Source organism: Poecile atricapillus, chromosome W (assembly GCF_030490865.1).
Source record: "Poecile atricapillus isolate bPoeAtr1 chromosome W, bPoeAtr1.hap1, whole genome shotgun sequence".
In the NCBI taxonomy this organism is placed as follows: domain Eukaryota; kingdom Metazoa; phylum Chordata; class Aves; order Passeriformes; family Paridae; genus Poecile; species Poecile atricapillus.
In genome coordinates, this window is record NC_081288.1 from 63305762 (window position 1) to 63326215 (window position 20454).

At 38.4% G+C, this 20454-nt stretch overlaps 1 protein-coding gene across 1 annotated transcript in view; it reads left to right on the top strand.

Moving 5' to 3' along the window:
* The window catches only part of LOC131592319 (signal peptide, CUB and EGF-like domain-containing protein 1), a 199591-nt gene extending 189061 nt beyond the window's left edge, over positions 1 to 10530 (top strand). The window contains exons 17-23 of the mRNA XM_058863740.1: positions 942 to 1103; positions 4435 to 4602; positions 5428 to 5589; positions 7005 to 7202; positions 8627 to 8779; positions 9241 to 9320; positions 10378 to 10530. Of these exons, the coding sequence (XP_058719723.1) occupies positions 942 to 1103; positions 4435 to 4602; positions 5428 to 5589; positions 7005 to 7202; positions 8627 to 8779; positions 9241 to 9320; positions 10378 to 10530 (1076 nt within the window). The remainder of the gene's footprint in view (positions 1 to 941; positions 1104 to 4434; positions 4603 to 5427; positions 5590 to 7004; positions 7203 to 8626; positions 8780 to 9240; positions 9321 to 10377) is intronic.
* The last annotated feature ends 9924 nt before the right edge of the window (positions 10531 to 20454 follow it).

Sequence of the window (20454 nt, forward strand, 5' to 3'; positions counted from 1 at the left end):
TTATGTAAAATACCTAATTTATTTAAGCCTTTTCCCATGCTATCAGGCTTTAGTGCTTTTCTGTGCTTTTTAAAAGCACTTTTTAGTGCTTTACTGCTTTTGTAAAGTGCTAGTGCAGATTTATTAATGGCAGTTCTTAGCACTGCAAGCTTTCTAATCATTTACAGACATCTTTTCAAAATCAGCATACCTATTTTTCTAGCTTTTGAGATACCAAGTGATTTACAATCCAAAAATCACATCTGATAGGTGCTTCTAGTGAGTGGGTTCAGAGGTAGTTGTCATCATGTAGGAGCAGTGATTTAAAAACTGTATTTGCAATGCTGTTGCTATCAGTATCTAGAAACTCAGACATTTTGACCACCCCTATCCAGCAGAGAAAAATGTGTAATGTCCTGTTAAAGCGAGAAAAACACATGTATTCATATCTGTATTTAAAATGCTGTACAGCTGGGGTATTTGAGTGGCAAGAGACAGAAATTATTACTGGGGACACATTGCCCATGGAGAAATCTCTAGAACTGATCTCAGTTGACTTTTTGTAGTCATCGGCCATAAAAACAACTTGTAACTGCACCTGGTATAAACTAAAAGCTCATGCTTCCCACACTCTCTGCAGCACTGCTTTAATAAACTGCATGATACTGTTTTAAGACTGTACCCAGCTTTATTAACAACACACGTGTGATACACACCTGAGTGCATTACAAAGGCAGTTAATAGTTTAAACAATAGAAGTAGGACCTCACCCTGATAAAAATTGACCTAAACCACAGTGGAGATGGGTCTGTTTACATCAGGCAAGGATCCTGGACTAGCATATGCAAAACATGTGCCATCATAAACCTGGGGCCAAAGACCTTCTCTAAACGTTTGATATTAGGGCAAATAATGTGATCAAAGTGAAGATCCTTACATAGGCTCCCCTTTTGTTTCCTCAGTTACCTGCAGTACAGGCACCTTTTATAGTGGAGAACACAATCAGTGCATTCCGTGCTCGCCAGGAACATACCAGGACACCGAAGGCCAGCTCACCTGTGAGCCTTGCCCCAGTAATGATGGCCAGGGAGTAGCAGGTGCCCGGAACGTGTCAGAATGTGGAGGCAAGTTAAACTTGAATATAAAAGCTTTAGGTGTTGCCACACACAGCCTGTGAGGTAAGGAGGCTGAAAGAGGAAAGAGCCTGCCACAGTTCTGTTTTGTAAAGGTAACAGAAGAAATCTCTGTGTACTTACAAGCAACGGATGGTTTGTCTTGGGCCACCTACTCACATTGCTGACAAGACAATGGGATCTGCTACAGCAATGTGAGTTATGGTATGGAGATAAGCAAGCCAAGCAAAATACTTCGTGCTTCAGGTCAGGTATGGAAGTACCTTGACTTGTAAGGACTCATCTGTACATTCTGAGCCAAAGGGATGGATTATTTTGGACTGGTATTGGTGAGTCTAATAATGAACTTGCTCATTTATTGTTTTGGATGAGATGCAGCTTACCTGCTCTAATTAGCAGCAATTATAAATTTGAGACAGTTATGCTGCAGGGATCTGTAACCCAGACTCAGAACTAATGACTGCAATTTTCAGCGCTGTTTGAATGCACTGTAACTTTTTGGCCAACTTCATGATTTATAAACTAAATTACAATGATGATAATACCTGGTGCTTCTACTGTAACTTGGTCAGTCTAACTTTTTAGGATACAACTGTTAATTATTTTCTTTACCTCATTTCATTACAGACTATCAAAATCTAGTTTATAGCAGATGCATTATCTGACTTTGAAATAAATCTGCCCTATCTGCTACAAAATTTCAAACTTGAAAACTCATCCATGTAATTTGCATTAATGTGTTCTTCAAGGATATCTAAAGGGAACACTTGGCAAATGTCACTTGAGAAACTGCTACTTCTTTCCATCTACTGAACAACAAATAACTGCAGTGTCTCCAGTCCAAACATATGATAGATTTTGCTGATTTGCTGTATGAAGGAGCTATCAGACAAAAAATTTGAAACACCTGTGCATCTTTGCTATGCTGATTTGTATTTATCCATAACACAAGAAAGCTTATCAAAATACAGTTTGAGTTTATAAAGATTGACTATAGCATACTGACAAAAGCAGCATAACAACTAGAGGAAAGTTTCAAGGCTTCCATTGGAATTATTGTTCTGTACAAGAACAAAAAAAAACCCTTTTGATTATTTTTAAAGAATGTATTTATTTGACAATATTTATTGTCAGATCAAAACAGTCTGTTTTTCTGCTTAGCTCTCCCCTTTTCCTCTGGATGTAGCAAGAGAGAATATGCTTTGGACTTTGGATAAATTTCCCTGTCAATTTTGTAATTTGGAAATTTGGATAAATTTCCCTGTCAAAGATTTTATCAAAATTTGTGTCAGCACATATGATGAAACAGTGTATTTTTTATAACGAGACTTTGTTAGAAAGTCTGTACTGTCTGTACTCACTGCCAGTAATCAATAGTATTTTTGCATCGTATCTTCCAGAGCAGAAATGCCTGTGCAGTAACCAATAAACTTTTTCTGAAATCCTCACTTCCAAATGTGAGGAATGTTTGTTCCACAAGTATGTGAGAGATTTTAAGTGCCTGTTGTGCAGAAATCTGTTGTAGCTGCAAATGAATTCCATGCTGCAGTGGACTGCCCCTGCCTGGACACCAGGCACCCGCCAAAGCTGATGTCATTGTCTTCTTCAGGTGGAGAGGAGAGAGACAGGGTAACAAATTTTCATGACTTAAGGGCAGGGAGAGACTACTCACCAAATATCAAACAGACTCAAATTGGGAAAATTCAGTGAATTCATTACTAATCAAAATCAGAGCAGGATAAGGAGAAATAAAATATCTCCTAAAAACACCCCTTCCACACCCCTCCCCTCTTCCCAGCTCTACCGCCTCCCAACGAGCAGTGCAGGAAATGGGAATGGGGGCTATGGTCAGTTCATGACACTGATGTTGTTTCTGCTGCTGCTCCAGCATGGGGTCCCTCCCATGGGAGACTTCATTAACTTCTCCAATGTGACTCCATCTCATGGGCAAGAGTTCTCCAATATGAGTGACTTTTCCAAAGGGTCAGTCCTTCAGGCACAGCCTGCTCCAGCATGGGTCCCCCACAAGGGTCACAAATCCTAGCAGGAAACATGTTGCATTCTGGGTTCCAGTAACCAATTGGACCAGGCCAGGTAGATCCTTTTTGCTCCTAAAAACAAGGGCAAAATTGTCCACAGATTAGTAATATCATAATATTTCTCTGAGATCTGTGTCACAACAGCCAGTTTGTACAGTCATATTCCAGCCAGATGGGATTGGAGCACAACTAAATCCTGGAGATCCTGACTCCACAAGTGGCCGTAGGAGTTTGGGTTTTGTGGGGACAGAATTTGAACTTTGCTTTCTCAGTTCTGTGTCACAAGCTCATCCTAAGTAGCAAAGTTCCTTGCTCATGCCTAGCGCCCAAGATACTGAATGGCCCAAACACTTCCCAGCAGGTATCAAGGTTCTTATGAGACTGCAACAATACCTAGAGCTCTCAGAGCTTTCTTGTTTTCAAGCCAGTTGTTTCTGTCTGCTGCTCAGGTCTCAGGGAAGCTAAATTACAAAGTACTGGGGTTAGGCAACTTCAGGGAATATGTAGCATCTCACAACACTGGTGTCCCTGTCTACAGTGGTGTGAAGGCACACATTCATGCCATAGACTTGAAAACCCTGACATCCTGGTTCTCACGTTCACAAAGTACTCAAGCTAACAAGAACCAAGCCAAACAAATGCCTATCAGGAACTGCCTGGAGAGCAAGTTTGGAAACTTCTGTCAGTAGATTCATTCACAAAGCAATTTGCTTTACACAAATTGCTGTTTCCTGGCAGAGAAGCACCTGACAAGCACCAGCTTTCACAACTACTTGAAAAGCTCCTAGTGTTAGGCATTCTCATAGACAAGGTGCTGGACTGGTACCATCCCATCTGGTAAACCCCATGATCCACTGTCCACATCTCTAAAATGGAGATACAAAAACTTTCTTCATAGGCATGGTGCAGTTCCAGTTCTTCCTATGAAGTGCTTTGAAATACTGAGATGAAAGACTTGGTGAAAGTACAAAGTATTCTAATGAAATCTTAATAGACCCCTTTCTAAAAAAAATTAAAAAATTTAAAAAATAATTAAAAAATAATCCAAACAGAAGTATAGTTGCCAAAAAAGCATATTATGAAACTGGTTCTGTTTACTGGTGGTGGTTTTAGGAAGAAAATACAGGAACAAGACAAAATTTGCAGGTAAGTTTAGAACTTGATCTGAAGCTGTCTTAATGTCACAGTTTAAGTGAAAGAAAACCTTGCTAACTACTAGTAGGTTTTATACTTCATCCAGAAAAGTCAACACACTAATAAAGATGATCATTTTCAATTTCTAGGGCAGTGTTCTCCTGGACACTACTCTTCAGATGGTTTTAAACCTTGTACAGTCTGTCCTCTTGGTACGTATCAACCTGAACCAGGAAGGACCCTCTGCTTCCCCTGTGGCGGTGGGCTTGTGACCAAATATGAAGGTGCTGTTTCCTTTCAAGACTGTGAAACCAAAGGTGAATTCAAAATTCTTCCACAATACATCTTCCTACTTCCTGGCCTTTGGTTTATTATCATCAGTGCCAAGGGGCATTTGAAGGCTCCAAAACAAACATTGTTGCTGCCTGGGCATGTGATTAAATGAAATCTGTAAGCTGGGAATGGTCTTCCGAGGTTGTGCAGACTGAACAGGATTTATGGTTTTCTTTGGAATTTACCACAGGCAGGTATGGGGTCAGCACTGCTACTGGTAAGGGAATCAGCCCCACTGTGTGGCAATAAATAACACAAGCTTGGATTAGACAACGCTTTAGCTTTTGTGTCCTGTATATTTTTATTTACTATATCAAAAAAACTAAACACTACAAAAGTTATACAAAGTTAATGATTGATTACTCATGGACTAGGCAGAAACTGTAAGCATGCAACACATTCTATATTTTATAATGTCAACTTCCAGTGCCAATGCTGAAGAAGGAATACATTTTGGTTTAGTTACTGGAATGACATGCTGGCCCTGGCAAACAGACACTAATGGAATCCCTCTACCATGAAAGTAATTTTTCTTGTTGAGGTGGATTTATATCAGCTTCCATTTATTACAAATATATTAAATACAGTGAGAGATACATATCATGCATTTCTAGTTCATAAGGGTTTAGCTTTAGTCATAGGGTTTTAGTTGGAAGATCCTTTATACTGGCAAATATAGGGACCTGGTGTCTTTTCTGCCCGTTATGGCCTAGTAAGTATATTGCAGGCCAGGTATGTCCAGGGCAGAGGAAAGTTCTCTGTGCTGGAGGTTGCTACTTTTTGAAAATAATATACCTCATACCTTGCAGTTCACTGCTCTCCTGGACACTACTACAACTCCACAACACACAGATGTATCCGGTGCCCTGTGGGAACATATCAGCCTGAATTTGGTCAGAACTACTGCATCACCTGCCCTGGCAACACCAGTACAGATTTTGATGGCTCCACCAATGTCACTCATTGCAAAAGTAAGTCACATTTATGTCACTGACACAGAGCGTGTCTTTGGATCTGAACTGCAGCTTGAAGGTTCCATCTGTCAGGCTGGACTTCAGTTTTGTATTTCCTAGTTAGCAAATATCTCCTGCCTGAGGGAGTTGTAAAAGTTGGGAAAACAATGAGGAAGAAAAGTTGGGGATTTCACAGAATGCCAGCTACAAGTTAAAACTACAAAGCCTTTAGTTTCCCAGATCCTGTAAGTTGTATAACAGTGATGCATATTTCTCTGTGTTTCTGTAGAGCAAAATATCTTCTATCAGAGTAAATGCCACATAGAATAATTGTAAAATATTAGAAGATATGGTCATGCATGCTGCAATTGCCAGCTAATTGCTTATGACAGTGAAATCTTCTTGGAGGCTTTTTTGCACTACTCAGCCTCCTATCTTACCATTTTAAATATCCCAAAGGATTTCAGTACAGTTTTATTTGATCCTTTGTGAATGACTGATTATTTTAGGCAAGCATTTTTTTTCATCTCTACCATGCTAATTTAAGATTATGTTTCTATAATAATTAAGCAATGTCATCTAACTATTCATGTGCAGATCTCCTGTAAATTTTTAGTCTGATTGTGTGCCATATGTCTTATAAGCCCTTCATAATTTATAATGTCATTTGAGTAAATGATATATTTGTATGGAATTTTAAGAAGTTTGATGACTTTCCTGTAAAATAAAACCATCCTTGTTACTCTGCTATCTTAGATCCTCTCAGTTTTCAAGCCAGTTTCTGACCTTGCATAATATTTGGGAGTTGGATTAAGCAAAATATTTAAACATGTATCTAATATTATGTGGATGAGTGGGACTGGGGAGGTCAAGTTTTAAGTAACTTGTGCCAAATTCAGTAGGATTTTTGAAAACTCTGAAAGAAAAACTGATCCATCAATGGAGATCCTTTACTAACTGGTTTAATCTAAGATGAAGCAAGGCAAATGTGTAATCAAGTAAGGCTGGCTATTTGGACCAGCATTCTCATTCAGATAAAGCCATTTAAAATCCAAGTAAATTAAAGCAGAATATCTTCTGTATGTCAGCACAGTATCCATGGCAACCACAATTGGATCATGTTTATTTACCTGTGTTTCTCAAGCAAAGTTAAAGCATCCTGGATGAAGCATTTAGTCAGTACATGCACTGGAGAGATTAAGGTTTTGCAATCGGCTGCAGCAACCTTGTTGATCAAGTATTCCTTTAAAGCTGGAGAATGTGTGCATTTCTAAAGCCACAAGGAGGCGTTTAGACTTGTTCATTGTAACTTTTCTCTAAAAAATCCTTTTTATCCTCTGTATCCCAGACTCCAGCAGTTCATGACATATCTAGAAAAACACCTAAGATGAATTTATCAAGTAACAAAAATGCTAATTTATGTTTCTCCCCAGACCAGCACTGTGGAGGAGAACTGGGTGACTACACTGGCTACATTGAATCACCCAATTATCCAGGAGACTACCCAGCTAATGTGGAATGCATTTGGAATATAAATCCACCCCCAAAGAGAAGAATACTCATTGTAGTACCTGAGATATTTCTCCCAATTGAAGATGAATGTGGTGATGTTTTAGTAATGAGAAAAAGTGGTAAGTTGCCAGACATGGGTTATATTTCCTGCAAACTGATGGGGTTCATATTGAAGGGATGTCTTCAGTGTAGCCAGTGTTTCTAAAACTTTTCCTGAATGAAGTGGCTCAGCAAGTTAGAGCATTACCAATAACAGTTAGCAGTGTGATATTAATTATTCAAATTTATTGTCTGAATCACAAAGCAGTAATGGGCTTCTGTCTGGCCAAGTTACCACATGGAATAAATCACTCCCATTTAGAAGTCAACAATGATAAATTATATTTGGGGAACTATCTCTGTAATCTGTACAAACTGTGTTCTCACACTTTGTAAACAAAAATATACTGCAGTTACTGCTAAATCTGGCCAGTGTGCTGGTACAACTGGCACCCTCAAGAAATCCAAAGTTATCCCGCTTTTCTGTCGAATGGAGGGAGTGCATTGTGTCTTTGATTATGAATTTAACTCAACAACTTCTGAAATTAAGATCCCAATGAAATGCACTCCTCTGTTGCATGGAGGATGTGGGCATCATTCTGGTGATTTGTTGCTAAATCAAGAAGCACCAAACCTGAAAGGCAATTGTTCCTATGGAGTTTTTGTCAAAACAGTGTATTTACTCACAAAAATTGTGTCTTTTATTTGCTAAAACAATTTTCACAACTTTTTATCCCTGAGGGCCTGTATTGACATTCCTGTATATCAGAAGGAAGACACCTGGTCACTATAGATGGAAGAAAATTATACCTGTGCAGATGAGCATTTTTAAAAGCAAAACACTTAATACAACAAAACAGAGCAGTTGTCCTTCTGACCCCAAACTGTGGTTCCAACAGTGACCAAAGCCAATCACATCAGGGCAAAGTTATTCTTCAGGCATGATTTGCCCTTAGTGAAGCTGTGCTGACTGTCACCAATCACCTTCTCACATCCAGGTTAACTGTTCTATGGGTCACTGACTCTGCAGGGTGTGACAGTCTTTTATTCAGAATTACCATACCAACATTATATTCTGGTTTTATTGTGTTTCTATTTATAAGTGCTTTATTGCTATCAGATGAACTCCCCAAACTGGCCATGTGAGGGACTGGCTACCATGTCTGCCTGGCATGCAGCTCACTTCTTCTTACCTGTCTGGGACAAGCATATGCATACTCTGGGATACAATGCTAGAGTAGTAAAAATAAAAAAATTAATATTCATAGTAGTTTTATAAACATCAAAAATTATACCTTGCCATCTGCTTAAGCTTCTTGCTGAGGAATTCCCATTACCTTTGTGGAAAAACCTACTTCTCTTTGTAGGCAAATAAATCCATTCTATCATAAAAAGCTTCTGCTGTCAGCTGGGAAGTGTCTTGTCAATTTGGCATCTTTGACCCCTAGATGAGGAAGGGTGCAAAACTTATTTTATAAAGAACATTGTTTAACTTTATTTCTAGCTTCTCCTACTTCAATTACTACATATGAAACATGTCAGACATATGAGAGACCTATTGCATTTACCTCAAGATCGAGGAAACTCTGGATTCAGTTCAAGTCAAATGAAGGAAACAGTGGCAAAGGATTTCAGGTCCCCTATGTGACTTACGATGGTGAGAATGGAATTGGTTTACATCTCTGTTATATCTGAATTACAGAAAGTTTTCTTTAGAATCTCACACTGCTTGCAGGGACAGAAGAACAAGGAAAAACTTTATGTGCCTCATCTAATTTTAGTTGCAAAGACTTTGAAATAACATACATCTATATAATGTTTGAACAGTTATTTGTATCCCTGTTTCTTCATCTCTAGAGTGGAGATAATACAGCGTTATTATCTGGGGGAAGTAGTTTTTTGAGGATGTTTTTTGAATATTTATAGGGATAATTCAAAACCACTGTTATAAAAAATAGAGAATTTTAAGGTGATTAAATTGGAATACAGCCTGAGAGACACAGAATAATTAACTGGATACAAAATTTCTCAGCTCTGTCTTCAAGAGGAGGTCTAGCTAATGTCTGACTATTGCCCTCCCAAAGGATGTCAGTCACTCAACTGATCTTTATTTTTCAGAGGATTACCAACAACTAATAGAAGACATTGTTCGAGACGGCCGATTATATGCATCAGAAAACCATCAAGAAATTCTAAAGGTAAGAAATTTCTTCTTTCTTTGAGACCAACCAAGAATTCCTAAGCATCTTCCTAAAATAGTTCTTGATACCTTGATAGAATCATTATATTTAAAGCTCAAAGGTGACCCCAAATTCAGTTCTCTGTCTTCTGAGATTTATGCTGCTATTTGAAGCAGCCCAAAATCAAGTAACTGAGCTAGGCTCAGCACATCCTTACGTCCTTTGTAGAAGCAGGAACTCAATTAAATATATGCTAATGTGATTAATAAGACTGTATATTCAAAAAATCAGTCAGCCAAGAATGAAGGGCCTATTGTTTGAAGAGCCTTCTTCAGCCTCACTCTGTCATTTAAATGCTTATATGACTCATTAAGTTTGCTGTGCATTAAAAAATGTATTTACCTAAATCACTATTTTGCCTCAGTAAGAAATGATTTTCCAAAGATACAAGAAACACCTGTAACAACTAACTAATTAAAACTGAAAAAAAAAGGTTGGTCAGAGGGCAGAATTGAGCCATGTAAATGTCAGGCTTGGAAGGACAGGAGCTAAGAAGAGCCGGCTCCCTTCACCATCCTGCCCAGCACTGTTCTCTCCCTCCAGCTTTTGGGTTGCTCAGGTCCCAGCTGCAGTACACAGTGCCAGGCACAGGCTCAGCTGAGGCTCTGAATCGAGGCTTTCCCAAGGTACACAAGAAGGTCCTTAGAAAGCTCAGCATCACTGAGGACCAGCCTTGTCTCCCATCCATGGAGGGAAGGCCTGGACAGCAGTATGGAACAGGTGGGAAAGTCAGAGACAGCTTGCAGTTTTATTGCCTGATACCTGTAGTTTGTGGTTAATTCAGAGCTGCCCTCCCAGGGCAGGACCTGCCAGGAGAACTTCAAAAAGCATCCAGCACAGCAGGTACACTCATCCCTCTAAAACTCCACAGCAACATGGAGCACTTTCCTTACACTGCTTTACCCAGACTCAAGTTCTTGCAAAATAGACCTGAGTGTTCTTCAATTTTGAAACCTGTGTAGACACTAAATCCAAATCTTGCTTTTATCTAACATACCTATGTTGTCTTCCATAGGACAAGAAACTGATTAAAGCTCTCTTTGATGTATTGGCACACCCTCAAAACTATTTCAAGTACACAGCACAAGAGTCAAAAGAAATGTTTCCAAGATCATTTATAAAGCTACTGCGATCGAAAGTTTCCAGGTTTCTACGACCATACAAGTAGTCTAGTGGTATTCAATTTTTTGGTTACTTTGAATTCCTGTCAAATATTGTCTTTCCTCCATAGTAGAAATATTTGTTAATTTGAAAACTCTTTTCTGCAGTCTTTGTTCTCAATAGTTATTGAAGAACACCTGTAATGTTTTATAATTGTTAAAAGTCAGTGTTCTGAATGGGATTATTGCCAAAAACCAAAACAATTATACATCCCTGAGTACCTCTAGCTGTAGATCCAAATTTGTGTCTGCACTAGTGTATCCTCACTTTCCATCTGAAATCTCACTATGTAAAAATATTCTTTCTAGCTTTTTATTTTTCATCAACAATAACTTTTGTCAAAGAAAGGAGAAACCTATTCAAATACGATTAAACTACCTGCAGATAAGTTCTCTTATGGAAAGAAGTATGTAGTATAAATAATATTTGGATTTTGAGTTGCACTTGAAGTTTATATTTGAATCTTCAGAAGAAAAAAAATAATCAAAATTTTGTTATTTCTCATTTGTGGCTTAATGGAACCTCTGTCCAAGTAGAAATAATAATAAAAAAAAATTATAATTTTGTTTTGTGAATTACATGAGATTGAGTTCCATGCCCTAATGTCCTAATGTTTTTATCTGTTCTCTTCTAAACTTCTTCAGAGGTTTGCCATTCTCAATTACTTAATTGAAACAGATTTAGCTCTGGATTTCCTTGCTTCAGTTGGTCCCTTGGAAAACATTTTTACAATAGGATATGTGAGAAATGAACAACAACACTAGTAGTCTTGGTTTTCTTTCCATTAAGAGAGCATCTAATTAAGTACAATATATAAATATATAAATATATACTTCTATTTGTGGGTACATTAGTAATGTTATCTCTAGTTACTGTAAATATTATTCATGCTTAAATCTTTACTCCCACACATCCTATTTACTCATATCTATATGTAACTTTGTGTAGACAATTAAATGACTTCTCCAAGTGCTTGTCACTTCTATTAACACCCAGCTAAAGCCTTTAGAAGTTTCATAATACAGGATAATGGTTTACTCTGGGACAATCTCTTTCAATATGTATTATTCCAGGAAAAATAGCATCAGTGGAGATGCAACTGCTGCCCAATAAAGGGTCAGCTGTTGCCTCTTCCTTGGGAACCCCCCACATGCCCACCAAGAGTCACCCTCAGGACACGTGGGAGGGGCTCAGCAAGGAGGGGATGTTGCCGGACCTGCTGTCTTTAAAACACTGGGAATGCAACTGTGTCCAAGCCCCAGATTCTCAGGGGGTCAGGGGTGAACAGGACATGGTTTTGCAGAAGAGTTGGAGGGCAGGTTCTGTGTTTGCTGGAACATGGCTCTCCCCTTTATCCTAAATTTGTAGCCACAGTACCCATCAAGCACAGGGACTGCAGGAGAGCTTTAGCCTTGTGCTCAGGCCCTGCTCATGGAGCAACAGTGGGTTTACCATGAACATAAATCTTGGGTTTCCTGCTGTTTCCTGACACAGAAGCTAAATCAAATGAGAGAGGAGCTTTTTTTTTTGTATTAGTTTTTCAGCCTCTTTCCTTTTCAGTCCCTTCCTCTTGTGTATCATTTTTCCTTTTGATTCTACAAGTTTATTAAATGGAGAAATGAACTCCCCTGGCAGCATCCTTTCAGAAAAAGAGTAACATCCAGTTTTGCTTTGCTGCTTTTTTTTTTTTTTTTTTTTTTTGCCTGTCTACCTTGTAGTTCAACACATCTTTGGATGATCTCAAAGACATATATTAGGAGTGGTTGTGATTATCTTCTGACACTTCTTTTGTCCTTGAGCAAGTACTGCTTAAATTTACACAGTTGATTTCTGTTGAATACAAGTGGCTGAATATTCCATTTCTAAGAGAACACACGTATTCTGTTGAGTTCTACTTAACAATCTTGTAATTTTGCTTGCCTTTTTTCCTTTTCTGTTGAAGAATATCACTTTTTTCTTTCTATGCCTGAAAAACCTGATCTTACAGTCTAACAATTCTTTTTTTTCCACTCATGGACCTCAAATCTTTGGTGAGCTTTCTTTTTAATATAGACATTAACCCTTGTTAAAAAATGTCACTTCTCCATAAAAGTCCTTTGTTAAAGGCTGTTAAACCTAACTTTTTCTTGAGGATGTTGAAACTACTTTTATTTATTATTCACCAAGGGTCACTAAAAAGAACAAATTTTTATAATTTTTTTCTTTAACAGTAGTCATTTGTACAAAAAATTAAAAAGGAAAAATCTTTTCAGGTACTCAATTATGCAGGAGTATATAACTAAAAATCTACTTTAGCCAAACAGTAGTTCAAAGTCTGATAGGTTATTCAGAGTTTTATTCAGATCCATTAGAATGAGTCAGGACTGCAGCCATTCTACTGAAATATATGAAGGAAATATATGAAAAATATGGTGAAAAAAACTTCCTCACTTGGCAAATTATTTACAGTGATCTTTAGTATTTCAAACTTGAGTAAGCAAACTTCAGAACCTGGTACTGTACACTGAGTAAAATCCTTGCTAAAGTTTTTGCTTAACAACCAACATGTTTGGACATAATACCATTGTATGACACTGATGCCAGACTCCAGAAACCACTGGCAGCACCGTAACATTTTCCAGGTTCTTAGCTCCAAGGGAAATCCCGTGCCAGAGAGAACTCATAAGAGGGACAAGTCCCAGTTCTGCTCAGTGGTAGTGGGACCTCGGTAGAGCTATGAGAGGTGAATATAGGTGTGAGAAATTGCATTTGGCTCTGGTACCACTTGCCCTGACTTAAAACCACACTACAAAAAAACAGGGTTTTGTCCAGTTCATCCTGACAGTCAACCTGAGAATGAGGCTGGCATTTCCCAGAGCCAGATCAGGGCAGAGACTCCATGGTCAGGACAAGGAACTTGTGGACTTCAGTGGCAAACACAGGCTTTGTGCTGCTGAAGGAAGGTGCTGAAAGAAAGATAATAATTTGACCCTCAAAAGCTGACACTTAAATGCTTGTGGACATAGAGGGGGCTCATATCTGACATATTTAAAAAATGAGTCAGGCTTGAATGCTTGTCACTCTGCGTAGAAATGCTCTCAGATGTGCAAATTTCTAATGAAATAAGTAATGACAAGTGGTATATATGGCAGTCTGAACTGGTTTCAGTTGATTCAGAGAACAGCACAGAATTTTTTTGTCAGCTCTAGAAGTTAAAAATGCTTTGACTTTCATACTAGATTTACAGTTACAGAAACTGGTAGTCATCATATAGAAGGTGAGTTCAGCTCTTCATCTGTTAGTGTAGGATGCCTTCATTGTCAAAGTTAGAGAACCTGTTGCTGCTACACAGTAACAGCACAACAATAAAGAATGTTTTCTTCTACACAGAACACCTACACACATTTGGGAATCAGAAACCATACAAGGAGAAATACAGCTGCCTTTAAGCAAACCAGCTTCATGAACGTGGCAGAATATAACATGTTAGCTTTTACCCTGAATCTGAAATACTGCATTTGAACATATCAATAAATAAAGCCCTTTATCTGTTCTTACAGAATTACACATTGTCAACAAAGGACAGGTGCAACAACACATTTATGTGTTATGGATGCTGAATGCAAGAAAGCAGGCAGGGAGCACAGAGCCTGTGTGAAACTAAGTCACACAAGGTTCTCACTCTGGCCTGAGAAATCATAAGGAGGAATCCAAACAGTCCTTGGAGAAGACAACAACTTTTGCAGGTGCTGTTTAGATCCTTGTTATTTACTTGCAAGAAACAGTCAAGGGGTGTAGTACCCAATTGACCAATGCTGGTGATGTGTTGGTTTAATGATCAATGAGAGTTTCACCTCTCAAACGTTCTCGGATCTGTCTATAAAAGAAGATCTGAAATAATAAAACTTGGTCTCTTGGGCAACCCAGCTAAGAGAGTCTGTGTCATACTTCACTGTTCCTACTGTAGTGCGACAATATCTTAGTTACAGGTAGACTGAAGAAGTGCCCATTTATGATTGCCCAGTTCTGTGGCACAAACAGAGCTCTTTATTTTCAATTTGCAAATGTCTGTGTGCTTAAAGCTGCACCTGCAGCACTTACTGTTTTAAGCCTCTCTTTCTGATTTAAATACTGTGCTTATTTTTAATGAGGTGGTGGCGAATCATCCCTAAACATTCTCACTGTCTGCACACCTGCTGCAGTCCAGGACACTGCAGCAATAACAAGGTGCTCATCAAGCCCTGAATTGTGCCTTGAAAGTGCTGAGGAAACAAAAGTGCCTCTGTGTGTCATTTGAGTACAGGGAGCAGCAGGATTCTGTGTTCAGTGGATTGCCACCTCTTCTGCCACACTGTATCTTGCCTTCAATTATAAGGCTTACTCTGCCTGGAGATTTAGCTCCTGAAACTGGATTTTAAAGTTCTGAAGTCTTTCTTTCATCCCATTTTCTTGCCCCGTCTTCCTTCTTCCATCATACATTAGATTTTTACCTAAAGACCAACTTCTCAAAAGAAATTTATTTCCTCATTGTGCCTCCCCCATAGAATAAAGTTATGACTACTTCAGATTTAGACTAATCCTTCCTACACAGCAGCTTCATTCTAGAGTAAGCTTACTTAAAAGTAAGCTTACTTAAAACTAGCTTACCTTGTAAGCCAGGTTTAGTTTAGTTTAATTTAATTTAGTTTAGTTTAGTTTTAGACTAGCTTAAATAAATACAGGATTGGTCAGAGAGTTTTCAGAGGGTCCACATTCTGAGTTGTCAGTGGGTTTTAAAGAGCACAGCTCACCTGAAATCCTGTCTGTGAGCAGAATGCAAGGATGCTGCTATATGAGTGAGAAACATTCTTTACATATGTTCAGCATGCCAAAAGGACAGTCAAACCCCAACCTGTGCCTTTTTATAAGCCTGCCCAACACATTCAAATTTCTCAGATCAGTCTTACCTATAAAAAACCCAGTTTTAATCTTGCAGACAGCAGGTTAGGAACTTCAGGAGCAAAAGTAGTGCGGTGATTCTTACACAAGATCTGCTGAGAGGTGTTTGACAGCAAAGCTCACCTGCTCTGTGACAGCTCCCATATCTGGACTATCTAAATACCTTTGAATGCTCTTAAAAACTTAGCTGGAGTAATATTCAACAACTGGACCCAGTGGCAAATTTCTCAGCCACCTCAGAGGTCTGTATGATTTCTTAATGATGGGAATGAGTGACACACACAGTTCCTTATATCTGTATCATGACTTAAAGGAGTTGCATTTTTTCATAGTTTAAAACCACTGATTGAAAAGGAATGGGAGTAACTGGAGGAGTTCTTATAGAATCTCAGTACTTTGGGACCTTAATTAAATAGTTTTCTAGAATGAGAGACTGTTGTAGGCACTTGGGAAAAGGAATACTCTTGTCTTCCAGAAGAATTTTTGGAAGAAAGGAAATTTCTGTAAGGTACTATTCTGTAGGGAATTTATTCCTCAGTGAGAGACTTGGATTCAGAGACAATTCTTGTGTTTTATCTCACATCTGAATAGAAGCAGAGTGGGAATAAACAATGTCAAAAAACTGTTATCTAAGGATCTGAATATATACAATTCCGGTTTGTTACTTCATTTATTTATTCTTTCATCATAAAGCTTTTAATCTATAAAATTAATATGTAATATACAAGAGTAAAATGTACAGAAGTACCTTTAGATCTAATAATTTAAACCATCATTCAGAGAGCGGAGATAACAACTTTAAATTGCAATTCAATTTTCTCAATATCTAGGAAAAAAGTGGCTTTGATTAATTAAACTTTATTTTAATTATTGTGAAAATAACTTTTTTAGAGTTTGTTTTTGTTACTTTTTTAATTAAGATTATTTTGTAAATATTGTTTTCTATGTTTTATAACTTAGAAAGGCCATGAATTTGCATTGAGAGCAGCAAGGACTCAACATGTTGATTATAAAGATACTTTAGGAGACTGGGGTGGATGTGAGGCAGTTGCCAGATTTATCCTTCCAGATTACAGATCCTGTTATTTCTCCAGTCTCGCAGGCATGACAGGAAGAGTTTTCTGGGGCAATTTAACACCCTAATTGAAACAGAACTAACTATCAAGTGTCATTCTAAAGTGCTTCTCATTTTCACAACATAAGAAGAAGATGTATTTTAAAGATCTTCTTTTTAAAGTTCTTCTTCCACTTTTAGGATAAGAAACAACACAGAGGTCAGAAATAAAAGGGAATTTATTCCCTTGGATCAGATCACAGAGCCTATTTTAGACAAAATCACTGAGGCCAGTGGTACTTTCATGTGCAAAGAAGTTCATTATGATCATGACCAGCACCAGTTTAAGCAGAAATTTCTGGCAGGCTGGATTTCAGGGGGAAGCACACAGGATACAATACTGATTTCTGCATCAATTTGCTCCACACAAACCACTGTAGAGGAGTGTGAATTTAAACTGAACTGTTGTAGAGGCTGCTGGGACTTCTAAGCTTTATTACAAATGTAAATTGTGTACAAACAGCTATTTCCATATGAAATGTACAATAATAGTTTAGAGCAAGGGTAGTGAATAACTGTATAAAATTTGATACTTAGAAAATAAAACATAATGCTAAGCTTTACCAATATTTTAACAATTCTGGCAGATTTATAGTAGAAAATGTTGTTGTAAATGTACCTTATAAGAAAATACATTTCGTTTTGCATCTGTATATTAATAGCTTTGATTTCTATGTCAAAATTAAAAATGAAGCATGTAATAAAACCTTTGTTAAAATCACTTTAATAATAAACATTAAAAGGAATGGATACCCCTGCCTGCCATTTATTTGTGTATAGGACAAGGCTTCTTGCACAAGTGTGGACAAGAATAAGAAGATAACTTATCTTTTTTGATAGCATTTACATATTTTAATCTAATTTTTATCCTTAAGCAACAGAGAGCTTTTTCTTTCTCATCAAACCACTGGAGTTTGTGGAACACTGATAAAAGTTCCTTCCAAACAGGCTTCAAGGAGAGTTTTTCAAAGAAGAAATCCTGGCTACAGGGAAGGACCACATCACCAATATCCCTCTATGACTCTTAACTACTTGTTAAACTAACTCTGGTGTTACCATGTATAGCTCATGCAGATGCCCTTTGTCACAGACTTCTATTGAGAAGCAGCCTCAAAGAAAGAGGAAGGAAGCTGTCATGTTTAGCATGGTATGTGCCATTCTGCTGCTATCTGTGTAAGCAATTCAGCTTGTTGAGAGAAAGCATTTATGATGTAACAGTATCAGCTTTGCTGATTTTATATCTACTGATCATTATATAAATACTGTTGGTATGACTGATGACTCTCAGTGTCTGGCAGGTTTGAAAGGCATCAGGAAATTGGCTGCAAATTATCAATTACTGCCTTTTTCAGCTGGTAGGGATTCACTCAGGTAATATGGCAGCTATCCTCATTGTATTCCAAGAAGAACAACATCACTTTTATGGGACTACAGAAACACCATATGAAATGACACTCAGCTGTCCTTCAGAGCTTTAAACGAGTAACAAGAAAAGTCAGCTTCTATCAAAGACAGAAAAGCTGAACCTCTAAGTTCCTAAAAGTCATTGGAAATCAAGCTGATTACTGGTAATGAAGTATCTGTGCACAAGGACAAAATCTGGAATGTGAATGCAGAGAGGTCCCGGCTGACTGGAAGCTGGCAAACATTGTCTCAATTTTCAAGAAGGGCAAGGACGGAGGACTACAGAGACTCCAAACCTGCCAGTGTCACTTCAGTGCCTGGTAAAATCATGGAAGAGGTTATGCCAGGAGTTACTGAAAAACACCTGGAGGACCACACAGGCATCGGTCACAGCCAGAATGGCTTCATGAGAGGAAAGTCCTGCTTGTCAAACTGATTTCTTTCTAAACAAGGGTAGAACAGGAAATTTTTGTAGCAGCAACTTAAGTTTCAGCAGTCATGACAGTCTTCATTTGAGTACAAGATTCTCATTTACTGGAAGAGGCATTGCCTGGTGTAAATTGCAGAGGGGTCCATTCTCAGTTCCAATCTTGCCATGACTTCCCAACAAGTATACAAAACATAAGGGCCTGAGGAACAGCACTCTGGCACAACCCAGCAGATAAGTGAAGGCAGGCTGGGCATAGATTAATTATCAATCAACAGACTCCTGGTGTCACAGAAAGGGTCTATCCTGTAACCATCATAACTGGCTATTTTTGCCTCTTAAATACTACATCTAAATCAACAGTCAGCACAGCATGAGGTATGCTACACTCCAAAAGCACTTCTTAATGGGTAGAATAACAGGTAGAATAACAGCACCTCTACCTCACTTGTGTGTGTAGAACAGTGTTTCTAAGTAATGGTCCAACTTCTATAAAACTAATATATTAGACAGCATGCTATGTATGCCTAAAGACATGGGAAAGGGAAGAACAGATATCTGCCTTTCAGAAGATACCCAAGCAGCTGATGAAAAACTGCAGCAGTAGCTGTGGAGGATGCCTCCGGACTGAGGGCAGCATGCTGGATTGCCTACAGGGACACAAGATCCTTGGAGCTGCCTGGCAACGTGTTTTTTCTTGGTTGTACCCCCAGAATGAGGGCAGCCTCCCCCTACCCCAGTACTGCATGAGCAATGAAAGAGTATCTTTGAGAGTAAAACACCTGCACTTGTCAGTGTGTGTTATGTCAGCACATAAAATGGGTCCAGTAACTTTGTCTCTTAGGGAAAACACTCAGTGGAAGTATTGTTTGTGCCAGATAATTTGTTTGGTTTATTATCCTTCACACACACTGATTTCTTGCCAGATTTTTAGAGGGGAGGCTGAGTGCAACCTGCTAAGATCATTCATCCACCTGCAGAGTGTTCTCCCAGGCTCTTTCCAAGCTCCACGCTCACACTGGGCGTGCATTGCAAGGTCAAAACATGGGTTTCCCTCCTCACTCATGTGACCATCCAGCCACACAACAGGACAGCACAGCCCTAATGGAAAACCACTCAGAATATTCACTGGGTCCTCATGGAGGTAAAAGTGAACTTTGCTTTATTTCTATCTTTAGCACACTCTTATAGGGTCCTACAGGGTTCGTGCGGCTTAACAACCTACTATTGGCTAATACATTTTGTTTATCATTCCTTTTCTTGTACACAACATCATTGTTTTTCTTCTCACTGCTCCAGGAAAGTTCCAAGGACACTATCTTTAGAATTGTCATCTGGGTTGAAAGCTGGGTTGTACAGACAGGCTTTGACTAAAATATCATGCCCTTGCTCTGTTAAAATGTTTTCCTACAATTCCTCCTTTTCTTTTTGCACAGCCCAGGCTTTGGAAACAATTCGTTTCAGACCTTTATGGATACATGATAACGTACAGCTTACAATAACTACCCCTATTAATACTACAACAAAAATTAGTCTCTCTTCTAGTACAAGAGATTTTAACTACTTAGCCAACTTCTAATGGGGTCATCAACTTCTTTCAGGGCGTGTAACCTGTTTTGCAGCTGTTTTAGTTGTTCATGGATAGAGACTGAGTGTTTAGAAAAATTTATACAACACATTCTTTCAAATTTTAAAACAAGCAATAACTGAAGAAAATTGGTAGAGACTCAACATTATGAAGATAACATAAAACTTCTGTTGGCAAACTGTCTGTGTAGTTTTCAGACATAACTGTCTTGGCAGATTCACTTCTGATCTTGTTTGGAGTACTAAGGTTGTGTGGTGACTTCTCTGTTCACTGGGTCTCATGTTTTCAGAGGCAGACAGTCTGGTCAGATGAACAGGTGACCCTTTTGAACCCGTCAACAAAACATAGTCACTTCTCTTGAAGTTAATGAATCATTTTGGCTTAGCTGTGGTACACTTAATTGTCAATTCAGATTATATGATCTTTTCTAATTTTTTTATATAAATATTTCATTATTCAAAATGAATTGTGATCTAAATTT